The sequence below is a fragment of the Saccoglossus kowalevskii genome, chromosome 4 (assembly GCF_978046115.1).
Source record: "Saccoglossus kowalevskii chromosome 4, keSacKowa6.1, whole genome shotgun sequence".
NCBI classification, from domain to species: domain Eukaryota; kingdom Metazoa; phylum Hemichordata; class Enteropneusta; family Harrimaniidae; genus Saccoglossus; species Saccoglossus kowalevskii.
In genome coordinates, this window is record NC_140644.1 from 46,356,259 (window position 1) to 46,374,847 (window position 18,589).

At 35.8% G+C, this 18,589-nt stretch overlaps 1 protein-coding gene across 1 annotated transcript in view; it reads left to right on the forward strand.

Moving 5' to 3' along the window:
- LOC100367722 (phosphopentomutase-like) overlaps window positions 1-18,589 on the forward strand; it is a 177,860-nt gene that overhangs the window by 83,201 nt on the left and 76,070 nt on the right. The window contains exon 10 of the mRNA XM_085498186.1: window positions 484-654. Coding sequence (XP_085354312.1) covers window positions 484-654 — 171 coding nt within the window. The remainder of the gene's footprint in view (window positions 1-483; window positions 655-18,589) is intronic.

The window sequence follows — 18,589 nt, forward strand, 5'->3', positions numbered from 1 at the left end:
TAGATGTTTACATGATTCCCATGATCACATGATTTTAACACACATTCTATTTACTTTTAATAGATGTGTACATGATTCCCATGATTACATGGTTTTAACACACATTCTATTTACTTTTAATAGATGTTTACATGATTCCCATGATTACATGGTTTTAACACGCATTCTTTTTACTTTCAATAGATGTTTACATGATTCCCATGATTACATGGTTTTAACACACATTCTATTTACTTTTAATAGATGTTTACATGATTCCCATGATTACATGGTTTTAACACACATTCTATTTACTATTATTAGATGTTTACATGATTCCCATGATTACATGGTTTTAACACACATTCTATTTACTATTATTAGATGTTTACATGATTCCCATGATTACATGGTTTTAACACACATTCTATTTACTGTTAATAGATGTTTACATGATTGCCATGATTACATGGTTTTAACACACATTCTATTTACTATTATTAGATGTTTACATGATTGCCAGCACTGTATCATCAAAGATTTTGAAAGCAATTTGCAGAGAGGAAGGTGGCCATTTTGTGGAAACATTGACTGGCTTCAAGTGGATGGCAAACAAGGCTGTCAATTTAGAAAAGAAAGGAAAAACAGTCCTTTTTGCATTTGAAGAAGCAATAGGTAAACCATACATTATCCAGTTATGGTACTATAATTGCCATTTTTAGTCCCTGTCCGCAGTCCGAAAACGGGGACTTATGTTTTGATCTCGGTGTGTCTGTGCGTGCGTCCGTCAGTCCGACCCTGTATCTTAGAAATGCCTGGACCAATCACAATCAAACTTCACTCATATATCATACATGACATTATACATATGCACATCAATTTGTTTCCCAATCTTATTCAAGATGGCCGAATGGCAGCCATTTTTGTACTGAATAATCATCAAAGTTAAGCATTTCTCGGCTGTTTACAAATGGATTTTTTTCAAAATTGGTATACATTGGACATTATATGAGCTTGATGCACATCATTCTGTTTTTCAGATGAGACTCAAAATGGCCGACTGGCAGCCATTTTGTTTTAATGAATGGGCTTCTAGAGCCATATCTCTGACATGCTTTGACTGATTATGTTCAAAATTTTAATATTTATTATACATTATGTCATAGATATACAGATATATTGTTTTGACGATCCTATTGAAAGTGGCCGATTGGTGGCCATTTTTGTGCTAAAAAAATCAGCAAATATCAAGTATTTCTGGATTGATTTCGTTCAAACTTATAACATATATTAGACTTATCATGTTCAAATTTTATATATTCATTATACACCATGTTATAGATATATACATGTATTCAAAATGGCTGATTTTGTTTTAATTATTAAATGCTGTTCCAGAGCAATATCTCTCAATGTGGACAAGTACTTGTTTTTGATGATCAGATACAATTGTCAATCATTTTAATGTTAAACAATCATCATAATCATATTCCTGACATGGTTATATTCCAGCTATATTACTATAAACAAAACTATAGATTCAGTAACTAACGGGAATTGTGCCATGCATGGCTTGTGTACTTTCCCTTTGATAAATACTCACCCAACTGATATTTGTGGGTCAGCTTAATACAGTGATCATGTGACAACACATGGTGATCATGTGATATGTAACAATGTTTAATGATGATTATGTGACAATTTAATATGGTAATTATGTGGCAATGTATTATGGTGATTTAGAGACCTGCACCAGATGTGTAAAAAACAATTCTTCATCAGGCTGAAGCTGTTGAAATTAGGTTTATCAAAACAACCATGAAAGTATAAAGGCATCAATGATAAAACAATAAAATTCAATCACTGCTCTTGAACTCTTTCATTTCAACTTCTATATTTGAGTTCATACATGCATTCAACTCTACAAGCGTGATCTGGAAGATTGCCATAATTGAGTGCCACAATTTCTGTTTTAAGATTTATTTGGTATGATAATACAAATGTTCACCCCAACAGAGGTGGACAAACAATTTTAGTGACCTGAAGAGCTCATTGTCGACCAAGGCTTTGCTATCATTGGCCCCTAAAAGGAATCATTTCATGAGTATTGCCACATATTGTGCTTCCTTGACAAGTTATTTGCATATTCGAGAGGAAGGTAGTCGGAGAGGTAGATTTTTGAATATTGCAGCAGGTAGATACAGAAATATTTCTACCTGTAATGCGTGAATCTGATTGGCTGTCATGGTCATAAGGTATAATAATGTAATATGGTGTCTATAAGGTTTATTTAATTACAACGCAACCTATGACATGCAAGTTGGTCATGTGACTGAATTGATGATCATGGTTTTTATTCCCTGTTCAGACACAGCCTGAATAGGGGAATGTCTAATCCTGGTTTTGGCAACTTCAATTTTCAGTCTCCAACATTTTCTCAGAAATTCTGCAGCAGATATCAATGACACTTGGCAGGTTGATGACCAATAATCTTCTGATTATGCAAAAAAAATTTTTCCAGATCTAAAAATCCTAAGTGAGTCTTTTTCACGATTTTCATAAGAATTACCTCTCCTAACAACATTGACAGAACAACTACGCATACTCAGAATAAATTAATTACTGTAAACTACATTATTTTTTTGCTTGCAATTTGTTTTCGCTATTTTCCCTGATTCAGTTAAAATAAAATCCAGCAAATATACCTTTTTTCCTGTATTTTTCTTTCAACTCGTCAAAAACTGAAAATAAATTTCATACAAAACACCCAAAAAGTCTTGTCAGCAAATATTAATTCCAGCTGAAATAAAATATTTTACAGCCTGCTCAGATTAAATCTGTCGGTATTGCTGTTTTACAGCACGTGATTTCTCCATTCGGCAGTGCAATTTATTATTATGGTACTGTTTATATTCTGTTCGGCTTAGTGGTCTCATTCACTAGTTACTAGAAGAACTAGTAACTTTATTTGGTTGCAGGAACTTCAAGAAGGCAGCATAAGAGACGTGTTTGCTAAGGTAGGTTCTCCATTTTCAGTGAAATTGAATGTGCTTTGACTGATTAGTCCCCGTTCGGACGCAGTCCGAAAACGGGGACTTATGTTTTGCCCTGTGTGCGTCCGTCCGTCCGTGCGTCCGTGATCACCTGTATCTCGAACATGCATGGACCGATTAAGTTCAAACTTCACTCATACATCACACATTATATGGGACATATGCACATGCATTTTTTTCATGATCCGATTAACGATAGCCGAATAGCGGCCATTTTAAGGCCGAAAATGCATCAAAATCGCACATTTTCACCATTCCGGACCCGGATCTCAGTTATGCATGGACGGATTTTGTTCAAATTTGGTACATACATTAAACATAATAGGACCTTGATGCACGTCATTTTTTTTTTGGATCGGGTTCGAAATGGCCGACTGGCGGCCATTTTGTTTTAAAGAATTCAGTTCTGGATCCGTATCTGAGACATGCTTGGATTGATCGAGTTCAAACTTCACACACACAAGGTACATCATGTCACAAATATGTATGTGCATTTGTTTCATGATCTCATTAACGATAGCCAAATGGCGGCCACTTTAAGGCCGAAAATGCATTGAAATCGCACATTTTCACCATTCCGGACCCAGATCTCAGTTATGCATGGACGGATTTCATTCAAATTTGGTACATACATTAAACATAATAGGACCTTGATGCACGTCATTTTTTTTTTCGGATCAAGTTCAAAATAGCCGACTGGCGGCCATTTTGTTTTAAAGAATTCAGTTCTGGATCCGTATCTGAGACATGCTTGGATTGATCGAGTTCAAACTTCACACACACAAGGTACATCATGTCACAAATATGTATGTGCATTTGTTTCATGATCTCATTAACGATAGCCAAATGGCGGCCACTTTAAGGCCGAAAATGCATTGAAATCGCACATTTTCACCATTCCGGACCCGGATCTCAGTTATGCATGGACGGATTTCATTCAAATTTGGTACATACATTAAACATAATAGGACCTTGATGCACGTCATTTTTTTTTTCGGATCAAGTTCGAAATAGCCGACTGGCGGCCATTTTGTTTTAAAGAATTCAGTTCTGGATCCGTATCTGAGACATGTCTGGATTGATCAAGTTCAAACTTCACACACACAAGGTACATCATGTCACAAATATGTATGTGCATTTGTTTCATGATCTCATTAACGATAGCCAAATGGGGGTCGCTTTAAGGCCGAAAATGCATTGAAATCGCACATTTTCACCATTCCGGACCCAGATCTCAGTTATGCATGGACGGATTTCATTCAAATTTCGTATATATATTAAACATAATAGGACCTTGATGCACGTCATTTTTTCTTTCGGATCAAGTTCGAAATAGCCGACTGCTAAAAAAATCAGCAAATATCAAGTATTTCTGGATTGATTTCGTTCAAACTTATAACATATATTAGACTTATCATGTTCAAATTTTATATATTCATTATACACCATGTTATAGATATATACATGTATTCAAAATGGCTGATTTTGTTTTAATTATTAAATGCTGTTCCAGAGCAATATCTCTCAATGTGGACAAGTACTTGTTTTTGATGATCAGATACAATTGTCAATCATTTTAATGTTAAACAATCATCATAATCATATTCCTGACATGGTTATATTCCAGCTATATTACTATAAACAAAACTATAGATTCAGTAACTAACGGGAATTGTGCCATGCATGGCTTGTGTACTTTCCCTTTGATAAATACTCACCCAACTGATATTTGTGGGTCAGCTTAATACAGTGATCATGTGACAACACATGGTGATCATGTGATATGTAACAATGTTTAATGATGATTATGTGACAATTTAATATGGTAATTATGTGGCAATGTATTATGGTGATTTAGAGACCTGCACCAGATGTGTAAAAAACAATTCTTCATCAGGCTGAAGCTGTTGAAATTAGGTTTATCAAAACAACCATGAAAGTATAAAGGCATCAATGATAAAACAATAAAATTCAATCACTGCTCTTGAACTCTTTCATTTCAACTTCTATATTTGAGTTCATACATGCATTCAACTCTACAAGCGTGATCTGGAAGATTGCCATAATTGAGTGCCACAATTTCTGTTTTAAGATTTATTTGGTATGATAATACAAATGTTCACCCCAACAGAGGTGGACAAACAATTTTAGTGACCTGAAGAGCTCATTGTCGACCAAGGCTTTGCTATCATTGGCCCCTAAAAGGAATCATTTCATGAGTATTGCCACATATTGTGCTTCCTTGACAAGTTATTTGCATATTCGAGAGGAAGGTAGTCGGAGAGGTAGATTTTTGAATATTGCAGCAGGTAGATACAGAAATATTTCTACCTGTAATGCGTGAATCTGATTGGCTGTCATGGTCATAAGGTATAATAATGTAATATGGTGTCTATAAGGTTTATTTAATTACAACGCAACCTATGACATGCAAGTTGGTCATGTGACTGAATTGATGATCATGGTTTTTATTCCCTGTTCAGACACAGCCTGAATAGGGGAATGTCTAATCCTGGTTTTGGCAACTTCAATTTTCAGTCTCCAACATTTTCTCAGAAATTCTGCAGCAGATATCAATGACACTTGGCAGGTTGATGACCAATAATCTTCTGATTATGCAAAAAAAATTTTTCCAGATCTAAAAATCCTAAGTGAGTCTTTTTCACGATTTTCATAAGAATTACCTCTCCTAACAACATTGACAGAACAACTACGCATACTCAGAATAAATTAATTACTGTAAACTACATTATTTTTTTGCTTGCAATTTGTTTTCGCTATTTTCCCTGATTCAGTTAAAATAAAATCCAGCAAATATACCTTTTTTCCTGTATTTTTCTTTCAACTCGTCAAAAACTGAAAATAAATTTCATACAAAACACCCAAAAAGTCTTGTCAGCAAATATTAATTCCAGCTGAAATAAAATATTTTACAGCCTGCTCAGATTAAATCTGTCGGTATTGCTGTTTTACAGCACGTGATTTCTCCATTCGGCAGTGCAATTTATTATTATGGTACTGTTTATATTCTGTTCGGCTTAGTGGTCTCATTCACTAGTTACTAGAAGAACTAGTAACTTTATTTGGTTGCAGGAACTTCAAGAAGGCAGCATAAGAGACGTGTTTGCTAAGGTAGGTTCTCCATTTTCAGTGAAATTGAATGTGCTTTGACTGATTAGTCCCCGTTCGGACGCAGTCCGAAAACGGGGACTTATGTTTTGCCCTGTGTGCGTCCGTCCGTCCGTGCGTCCGTGATCACCTGTATCTCGAACATGCATGGACCGATTAAGTTCAAACTTCACTCATACATCACACATTATATGGGACATATGCACATGCATTTTTTTCATGATCCGATTAACGATAGCCGAATAGCGGCCATTTTAAGGCCGAAAATGCATCAAAATCGCACATTTTCACCATTCCGGACCCGGATCTCAGTTATGCATGGACGGATTTTGTTCAAATTTGGTACATACATTAAACATAATAGGACCTTGATGCACGTCATTTTTTTTTTGGATCGGGTTCGAAATGGCCGACTGGCGGCCATTTTGTTTTAAAGAATTCAGTTCTGGATCCGTATCTGAGACATGCTTGGATTGATCGAGTTCAAACTTCACACACACAAGGTACATCATGTCACAAATATGTATGTGCATTTGTTTCATGATCTCATTAACGATAGCCAAATGGCGGCCACTTTAAGGCCGAAAATGCATTGAAATCGCACATTTTCACCATTCCGGACCCAGATCTCAGTTATGCATGGACGGATTTCATTCAAATTTGGTACATACATTAAACATAATAGGACCTTGATGCACGTCATTTTTTTTTTCGGATCAAGTTCAAAATAGCCGACTGGCGGCCATTTTGTTTTAAAGAATTCAGTTCTGGATCCGTATCTGAGACATGCTTGGATTGATCGAGTTCAAACTTCACACACACAAGGTACATCATGTCACAAATATGTATGTGCATTTGTTTCATGATCTCATTAACGATAGCCAAATGGCGGCCACTTTAAGGCCGAAAATGCATTGAAATCGCACATTTTCACCATTCCGGACCCGGATCTCAGTTATGCATGGACGGATTTCATTCAAATTTGGTACATACATTAAACATAATAGGACCTTGATGCACGTCATTTTTTTTTTCGGATCAAGTTCGAAATAGCCGACTGGCGGCCATTTTGTTTTAAAGAATTCAGTTCTGGATCCGTATCTGAGACATGTCTGGATTGATCAAGTTCAAACTTCACACACACAAGGTACATCATGTCACAAATATGTATGTGCATTTGTTTCATGATCTCATTAACGATAGCCAAATGGGGGTCGCTTTAAGGCCGAAAATGCATTGAAATCGCACATTTTCACCATTCCGGACCCAGATCTCAGTTATGCATGGACGGATTTCATTCAAATTTCGTATATATATTAAACATAATAGGACCTTGATGCACGTCATTTTTTCTTTCGGATCAAGTTCGAAATAGCCGACTGGCGGCCATTTTGTTTTAAAGAATTCAGTTCTGGATCCGTATCCGAGACATGTCTGGATTGATCAAGTTCAAACTTCACACACACAAGGTACATCATGTCACAAATATGTATGTGCATTTGTTTCATGATCTCATTAACGATAGCCAAATGGGGGCCGCTTTAAGGCCGAAAATGCATTGAAATCGCACATTTTCACTATTCCGGACCCGTATCTCAGTTATGCAAGGATGGATTTTGTTCAAATTTGGTACATACATTAAACATAATAGGACCTTGATGCACGTCTTTTTTTTTCGGATCAAGTTCGAAATGGCCAACTGGCGGCCATTTTGTTAAAGAATTCAGTTCTGGATCCGTATCCAAGACATGTCTGGATTGATCAAGTTCAAACTTCACACACACATGGTACATCATGTCACAAATAGATATGTGCATTTGTTTCATGATCTGCTTAACAATAGCGGAATGATGGCCATTTTAAGGCCGAAAATGCATCAAAATCACGTATTTTCACAATTCCAGAACCGGATCTCAGTCATGCATGGATGGATTTTGTTCAGATTTAGCACAATGTGTTGTACATATGCAGGTGCATTTCGGTCATGATCTGCTTTGAATGTATATGTCACTCAAATATGAACGGAACGGGGACGTGTCATTGACAATGACTTGTTATATTAAAATTTTATATATTCGTTATACATCATGTTATATATATATATATATATATACATGTATTCAAAATGGCTGATTTTGAATGCTGTTCCAGAGCAATATCTCTTAATATGGACAAGTACTTGTTTGACGATCAGATACAAATGTCAATCATTTTAATGTTAAAAAATCATATTCCTGACATGGTTATATTCCAGCTATATTACTGTGAACAAAATTATATATCTTAAATTTGATAACTAACAGGGACTGTGCCATGCATGGCTTGTTTTTCAAAACTCAATGTATGAATAGTATATAATTGTAACCAATTAACAATATTAATTATTATATTATAGCGTTGTCAATACCAGCAAATTTTATGACGTCATTGCCACAGATTATTCGTGATAATATATTACATTATTGAGCATCAAGGCCCAGTACTATGGATAGGAATAGGATGTTGAGTTTGGTAAAAATATAAAGAGATAGGCATTTAATAATAAGGAAAATTGTGGGGTGAAAACTATTGAAATTAAAATTGAAAATGAATAACTCTGAGCGATAAAAAAATAATTATTTGTTCTTAGTTTACATGAAAAATGTCATTTCCGCCAAAACGACAAACACAAATCGTTGTCCCAACTTCGCGAGAAACACCCTGTACCAACGCCCAGTGCGTAAATAAACGTAGCTCACCAAAGGCAAACACGATGGACTGTTTTATCAATGTCGACGAATCCCAGTTAAATATGCTCGAAAATGCAAGAAATGAAAAAATACTTCGTAGCAGACTAAATGGGGAGTACGTATTTTCTTCCTAGAATGGCTTGAACACAAGGGGCATGTGCCATCCAATTTTTCCTGTCATGGAGTTCTCCGACCTGCTGCGGCAATTTTACGCTTCAGCTCGCAAGCAAGATTGGGGTGCAGTATAGCAAGCCGTCGTCGTTGCTGTCCAAGTTTGTCATTTTTTCCAAACTATCTTTAGTTTTAACTTGTGAAAATTCACTGGCATTGCCAATGCTACAAAATAATAGCAATAATGTACTCCCTGGTGGCTCATAATGAATGGGGAGTACATTATTATTTAAAATATTATATTTTTGGCAATATATCCCATATATTTAATCAAATAAATGTGTTTCACTGTATACAGTAAATCTTCAGTTGATTTAAAAACATATAACTATACATTATGTTAATTGCTATGCTAATTAATATGCAAATTAGCTGCAACCCTGAGACAGTTTTCTGGGGAGAACCTAGAAATGAAAAATATGATCAGAAGATAATGTGTTCACTATGAAAACTGACTAAACTAAATTTGTTCAAATGTTTCAGCAATACTAGGATTAATATCAATAAATATGACTTTTTTTATCTAGTGTCACTGAGCTAAGCTTAGAGATATAATGGAAAGCCAATTCTTGTTTTTGTTTCTCAAAAAATCTTCAGTTTAACAGATACTAGTCTCTAAAATCACTGAGATTGGCACATACCTATAAGTGCTGTGGAATTATTCAATACTGATACTAATGTGAAATTTGTGCTTTTTCACTTGTCCAAAATTCATTCTGTGTTATATTTACAGTTAGCTACCGGGTAGTATCCTTGAATTAATTTTGATTATTTTCTATGTCATTCTTTCAACACTACATTGTATAATGGTTATACTTATTTTTAACTATCAACTTTTTATTTTTTACAGTGGTGCTGTAATCTGCAGCAGTTTCATGAGAGACATATTTGGAAGTTGCAGATTTTGTAGCAGTTTAAATTTTTTCTGGGTTCCTACAACAAAGTGTCAGTGACTTTATTAAAATGTTATAAATTAATGGTTTACAGTGTTTTATACTATTTGATATTAACTGAAATTTAGTAATATCACTGCACTAAGAAGACTTCAAACAGTTACTGTTACTACTGGTACTCCATTAAAGATTTTGAGCTGGTCAACCATTATCGATACTGGCTTGCTTAATTTTTACTTGCTCTGAAAACACAGCTTTGTATTTACAACAGCTTATTAACAGATTTTACTGTATGTACAGTGAATAATAAACCATAGTGAATTACTAAAACATGGTATTCTTGGAACGTGAGAATGATTCTGATGCCTAGTGGAAGAGAAACAAACCCAGGTATTGGTAATATACAAAGATCTGAATTAACAAAGAATTCAAGTTGTTATTAAAGGTACATCAAGGTTTACTCAGATTTTTGAATGCAGTTTCTTTAGTATGTATACATGTATGAGACATAGTTTGGTTGCACTTGTGTACTCTGAGATTTTGGACATTGGTCAATGGAAGTTTTCAGTTATCAGTACAATACTAGATTAAGGGAAATCACTCTACCACATAGACTACATATTAGTTCATCTGTTTGCAGATGTTCCATGTATTTTTTTAACTTGTGTATTTTATAATCAAATATCGGGGACTGTGACATTCATGTCTTGTAATTTTGACTCCCGTGTGCGAAGCACAAAAAGGGAGTCTTTGCAGTTAGTGTGTGTGTGTGTCTGTCTGTGTATGTGTGTCTGTTCCACTGATATCTCAAGAACCATACAAACCTGGTGCATAGATGCTCTGGGTCAATGCGCAGATTTGATTAGGTTTTGGTAAAAATCCATATTAATTACCTAATTTGCATGATAATTAGCTGATTTTTAGCTGTTCCATGATTGTTCCACTGATATCTAAAGAACCACTCATTGGATTTTGATGAAACTTGGCACATAGATGCTCTGAACTAATGTGCAGATTTGATTAGTTTTGGGTAAAAATCTGTGCAATATTAATTACTTCATTTGCATAATGATTAATCAATTGTTGGCTTTTCCACTGATATCTCAAGTACTAATCATCACATTTCAATAAAACTTGGTACTTAGATATCATAGGACACTGCATAAATCTGATAGTTTTTAGGGTAATATCAGTACATATTAATAACCTAATTTGCATAATTAATTAATTTTTAGCTTTTGATATTTCAAGTAGTAATCATCACATTTCAATGAAACTTGGTACATAGATGTCATAGGACACTGCACAGACCTGATAGTTTTTAGGGTAATATCAGTATATATTAATTACCTAATTTGCATAATTAATTAATTTTCAGCTTTTGATATTTCAAGTAGTAATCATCACATTTCAATGAAACTTGGTACATAGTCACTTAAGGACTGTGCAGAGACCTGATTAGCTTTGGGGTAAATATTTGTGCATATTAATCACCTTATTAGCATAATTAATTAATTTTCAGTTTTTGATATTTCAAGTAGTAATCATATATTTCAATGAGACTTGCTACATAGATCCTCTAGGGCTATGCAGAGACCTGATTAGTTTCAGGGTAAATAATTGTGGATAATAATTCCCTAATTCGCATAATTAGTAAATTTTTTCAATGAATGTTCCACTGATATATAAAGAACCACTAATTGGATTTTAATGAAACTAATGAGTATTCATCATCACATTTCAATGAACCTAGGACTATGCAGAGACCCAATTAGTTTTTGATAAATATTTAAATATATGCTTATTAATCATCTAATTAAAATAATTAACACTGATATCTCAATTACTGATCATCACATTTGAATAAAATTTGGTACATAAATGCTCTAGAACAATAGACAGGCCCGATTAATTCTGGGTTGAAATATGTCCAAAGTACTAAACATTTTAATGAAACTTAGTACATAGATGACCCAGGACAGACAGACAGACCTGATTGGTTTGGCTTGAAATCTGTGCATACTAATTAATTTGCATAATAATTAACCAATTTTCCTTCAATATCTCAAAAACCAATCATTGTGTTTCAATAAGACTTAGTATACAAGTGCCTGAAGAATATGCTGAAGAGCTGATTAGTTTTGGATTGAAATTCCAGCATACTAATTACCTAATTTGCATAATCATCACATTTCATTGAAATTTGGTATGCTCTGTTGCTCAGTTTGGGGGCTTGTCATCACATATGTCAATACTTATGTCGGTTACATACTTATTACGCTCATTCAGAGGGCAGTGGTTGTCCCGCCATGCATGTTCAAGATATGGGACTTGTGTCAACAAAGATGACAACTTATTATGTCACTAAGCCTATAGTCTAGTAGGAAATAGGGGTCCCCATGCACCCCAATGATATATTTTTTTAACTTATATTTTTTGAATCCTCAGGATGTCTAGTACAGGAATTTTGATGTTCCCATTGCCAAATTTTGTCCCATGACGTCACTAGGTTACCATTTTGACGGCCATCTTGGATTTTTACAGAAAACAATAATCGGTACAACTATTGAACTAGTCATCCTACAGAAACAAACAAATACATTTTTCCATTTAATTTGGACATGGGGAATTCAATGAGAATGTTATTTGTATGATTTAAAAAATAAATAAAATCATTTAAACCTGCAATAACTATTTCAAACTGTGTATAATTTTCAATAAAATGTCCGCATCGTAACATATATTCAACCTGACCAGTAACAATGATAAACATGTCATTTAAATATATGCATACCTGATTCACACATTTCACTGTCACGCAATCTAATGCGATCCACGTGTAGAGTGCACGTATGTGCATGCATCGATGTACACATGTATTATCGCGCACGCATCGATGCACACATGAATTATCGCACACCCTGGCTGTGAAATGACGATTTTGTGCGTCCAAAGTTCAGTGAGTTTTTGTTGAAATAAGGCATGTTTGTGTTCTCAGTACATTAGTTTTCCAATTTTGGCGTAATAAACCTTTCCATTTATTTAAAGTGGTATAATTTTGCATTGTCAACCAAGGCGATCATAGCCTCTTTCATTGGGTCAACAAAACTGAATAGTCACCTCTATTGCAGTAACCATGTGTATATCCAATTTGTTTCTGTAATACAGAGGATATTTTTTTAGGATTCACACTACCTATTAATCCACAGGCACACAACAAGTCTGGTGCTGGTTGTGATAAAATCAGGTAATAGATTGGATTGTATAACCAAATTAGTAACATTTATACCAAATTGCATGGTATTTCAAAGCAATATTTTTTTCTGTCTTCAGAGTTTGGTGTGGTGTAAAACATATAGTAATCGGTGGTGGTGCTTGTGAACTAAATAATCTTAGCTAGTATAGAACAATAGTGTAGTGGTAGACAAACATGCCTAAATCAAGAAAGCGTAAGAGAGATAATAGTAGTGTGTTTAAAGATGTACACAAGCGTCCTCATGTAAGATGCATTTTGCATTTCATCATGGATATTTCACACCATTTAGTAAAATTAAAGGATCTGCAACAGACAAGCTAGCTCAGCTGCATGATATTCGTGACAAACGACTTTGTGAACCCAGAGATTCAAGAAATAGAATGGATGATATATGCAGTAACATCACAGAGGCGGCTACCAAAACTTCACTAAAAACAAAGATCGTCTGAAGAGTTCTAATATGCCATCACGTTCTCCCCGAAAACCATCTTCCGTTATGTACATGTTCCCTCCAGAATGTATCTTTTGTGGAAAGCAGGAAGTTAAAGTATCAGGAAAAACTGAGCGATGTAGTAAATTCCCTGTATTTAAGGACAAGAGTGGAACCCTCTATGAACCAACCTGGAAACAGATAGAGTCTAGAGCACTAGAAGTGAGGAATATCCATCTCCATCGGATGGTGCAAGGTGAAGACTTGTTTGCATGAGAGGCAAATTCCCACCAGTCATGTCGCAAGTCATTCAATTTGCAGTATGTTAATCACATGCATTATAAATCCTAATCCTCTCGCTATGTGTACAACACAGAGCAAGGTCGCATCGCTGATGCTCATCTCAAGTCTTTCAATACTGTACTTGTGCAGCTAACATCACTGTGTCTTCGTTACATACAAGAGTTGGAAAAACATGGGTTTGCTAATCCAGCTTATAGTAGTGAGAAGCTAAAGGCTTGTCTTTAGAACCATGACATTCATAAATCAATCGCCTTTGCAAAGGTCAATCCAGGTGACAAAGGCTGTATCACCTATAACCTGGTGTACAGTACCAACATGTCTGTTGCAGATGCAGTGACATATGCATATAAGCTTGGATCAAAAGACAAGTACCATGTAGTGGCCGGGCTTCTTTGTACTAAAATCAATCAAGCATTCAATCAGTCACAACCACTTCCTTGGCCTCCTACAGCAGATGATCTTGAGTTGCACTAACCAGACGCACTTCTTCCCGCTGAGTTAGTCAAGTTTCTTAATATCTCTGGTGATGCTGACATGGGTATATGTGAGAAGACTAGACGTATAGTGCTTTTAATTGGCCAGGTATGTAATATTAAGTCTGACACGTCTTAGTAATAATGTTCTCCATAATTTTATAATAGTTTTGTGTCATTCCAGTTTCTCTTATTTTTTTTTTGCAGGATATCTGTCGAGCTGTAACAAAAGGAGAGTGGAATTATCAAAACACTTCCTTCTTCATACGACACATGTACCGCAGTAGACAGCTCACTACTGTTCTCAACAGACTAGGTCACTGTGAGACATATGACTTCAGCTTGGAACTTGAGACTGCACTAACTCATGCTATTGATGAGGTTTCCAGTTCGCTCACTCCAAAAATAATCACTGGTGAAGGGAATGATATGTTTCATCTTGAGTGGAACAACATGAACAAAAAAACAACAAACATGCATGGCCCTAATGTCGTAAACAGTGCTGGTGGAATCATGATACAGGAGGTGAAACCAGGATTAGATGCAACCAGCCAAGATCGAATACTTCCTCTACTTCAATGAAGCAAGATACGCTCATAGAAGGTTGACACTCCTGAAACACTGATACCAATCCACATCTATAGTCGAGTGAGACCAAAATTTCCTGATGGAGCTGTGTTTACTCAACCCATGGTAAATAAAGAAGTGTACTTGAAGTGTATTCAAGAGTATCGAACCTGGTTATTTGCATGGGTTGTTGGAAGCAGTGGAGAAAAACAACTCATTCCAGGATTTGGTGGTTTTATATCAGCAACTGGTGTCAAGCCTTCCAAAAAGTCAACCATCGATTACTTCACCCCAATTAATCAACCCTTCACCGAGTACTCTGTCATTAAGGAGCTGCTAAAGAGGTCTGAGGAGGCTACCATGGAGGTGGGGCAGGAGTATGTCCTCAACACATTCGACCTTAGAGGTTGCATGAAGGCACTACCACTAATTTGGAAGTTTCCAGATAAATACAAGATACACATTGTCACAATAGGGCCGTTCCACACTGGGATGAATTACATGGGCATGGTAACTGGTCGCAAGTGTAGACGCTCAGGATACTTTGAAATACTAATTGGAGCTGAACTCATCACAAGTGGCTGCCTGGTTAGTGTGTTGAAAGTGAAGGCATATGCTTAAGCTCTCTTTTGTCTGAAAACTGTCAGTGAATTCATGGAACGATTGTTGATTGAGCAATTCATTGAAGAAGAAGAAATTGAGATAACCAATCCTGCAGTTCTACTCAATCTTGTCCAGTCATGTAGTCATGAGACCCTCAACCTTGCTTTGCAGGACCCCTCTACTCTCACCGTCCTTGAGAAGTATGTTGCCTATGAAGACAAAGTACGTACAGGCCACCTTGGCAAGACAGCAATCTTTTGGCTTAGTGTGATAGACCATGCACGTCTTATTCTAATGCTGCAGTATTCTGTGAAAACTAACAACTTGACTCTCTCTGGTAGGGGAGGATGAAAAGCTGACAAATAAATCAAAAGTGGATCTTTCCAGTAGGGACGATCTTGTTCCACATGTTGCATGTGTAAATTATCGGCTTGCCATCTTCAAGTGAGCTGACAAGTTTTTCTACTGGTCCCCCAAACCATATGATCCAGGACAGGGCTGGGCGAAGAATGAGAAAGATATCTTGGAGCCATTGTGGTCATGTGGTCCGATCCTCCCTTCTTCTCTAATTGACTTGCTGGTGAAAACTGTAGATGACGATCAGGAAGAAGAAGAAGAGGAGCAAGAGATTGATTATGAAGATTTTTTAAGTGATGACGACTAAATGATGACATTACCAAAACCTGTAGCGAAAAAAAATATATCATTTTTCTGTCAACTTTTATGTCAACTGAACTACGCTTTTGTACTTTTCACTAACTTTAGTTTACAGATATACTGGTGAATAAATATTGTTTTGTATACATAATATTGTGTACTTATTTTTACTACTTATGCTAATTGACCAAAAAAGATATCTTGGCTTTTGGGCATTTATACTGCTTCAATATTAAAAATATCCTCCTTGTCCCCATGTCCAAATTATATGGATAAATGCATTTGTTTGTCTCTCTGGGATGTTTGGTTCAAAAGTTCTACCGATCATTGATTTCTGTAAAAAAAATCCAAGATGGCTTCCAAAATGGCCGCCTAGTGACGTCATGGGACAAAATTTCGCAATGGGAACATAAAAATTTGTATACTAGACAACCTGACGATTCCAAAAATATAAGTTAAAAAAATATATCATTGGGGTGCATGGGGACCCATATTTCCTACTCGACTACTATGTTATTTTTTTGGTGATTGAAAGGTAGCGAAGAAGTCACCAGCGGTAATTGGTGTACGGTTGCACCTTGGTCAAAAAGCATGCTAGTATTTTCCATTAGGAGATCTTGTTGTCACTTAATGATTTAGCACCTCCAACAATTTTTGACTCCCGTGTGCGAAGCACAAAAAGGGAGTCTTTGCAGTTAGTGTGTCTGTATGTGTGTATGTGTGTGTATGTGTGTCCGTCTGTTCCACTGATATCTCAAGAACCATACATCAGTTTTTGATGAAACTTGGTGCATAGATGCTCTGGGCCAATGCGCAGATTTGATTAGGTTTTGGTAAAAATCCATGCATATTAATTACCTAATTTGCATGATAATTAGCTGATTTTTGGCTGTTTCATGACTGTTCCACTGATATCTAAAGAACCACTCATTGGATTTTGATGAAACTTGGCACACAGATGCTCCAAACTAATGCGCAGATTTGATTAGTTTTGGGTAAAAATCTGTGCAATATTAATTACCTAATTTGCATAATGATTAATCAATTTTCGGCTTTTCCACTGATATCTCAAGTACTAATCATCACATTTCAATAAAACTTGGTACATAGATGTCATAGGACACTGCACAAACCTGAAAGTTTTTAGGGTAATATGGGTGTGTGTGAGTGTGGGTGTGGGTGTGCGTGCGTTCCACTGATATCTCAAGAACCAATTATCAGATTTTAATGAAACTTCATACATAGATGGTCTGGAATAATGCTCAGACCTGATTAGTTTTCGGTTGAAATCCTGTGCATATTAATTATGTAATTTGCATATTAATTAGTTGATTTTTAGCATTTTCTCCTGTTTCTCATGTATTATTAAACAGATTTCAATGAAACTTTGTCCATGGATGCTCCGGTATAATGCTCTGATTTGATTATTTCTTGGTTGAAATCTGTGCATATATATTAACGACTTAATTTGCATATTAATTTGCCAATTGTAGGCATTTCCACTTATTTCACGCATATTTTGATAGGATTTCAATGAATCTTGGTACATAGATGCTCTGGGAGATAATGTGCACATCTGATTAGTTTTTAGTTGAAATCCATGCTTAATAATTATCTAATTTGCATATTAGTTAGCTAATGTTAAAGCGCGGTGGTCATCACATTTGTGTTGATAAACATTGATTTTCCCACAATCCAATATGCTCTTCAAATGGAAATCACAAGTATGAGGTTTGACCTGCTGTAATGTGACCTGAATGCATGAACTGTTGTAATGTGACCTGAATGCATGAACTGCTGTAATGTGACCTGAATGCATGAACTGTTGTAATGTGACCTGAATGCATGAACTGTTGTAATGTGACCTGAATGCATGAACTGTTGTAATGTGACCTGAATGCATGAACTGTTGTAATGTGACCTGAATGCATGAACTGTTGTAATGTGACCTGAATGCATGAACTGTTGTAATGTGACCTGAATGCATGAACTGTTGTAATGTGACCTGAATGCATGAACTGTTAATGTGACCTGAATGCATGAACTGTTAATGTGACCTGAATGCACGAACTATTGTATTTTGACCTGAATGCATGAACTATTGTATTGTGACCTGAATGCACGAACTATTGTATTGTGACCTGAATGCACGAACTATTGTAATGTGACCTGAATGCATGAACTGTTGTAATGTGACCTGAATGCATGAACTGTTGTAATGTGACCTGAATGCATGAACTGTTGTGATGTGACCTGAATGCATGAACTGTTGTAATGTGACCTGAACACATGAACTGTTGTAATGTGACCTGAATGCATGAACTGTTGTAATGTGACCTGAACACA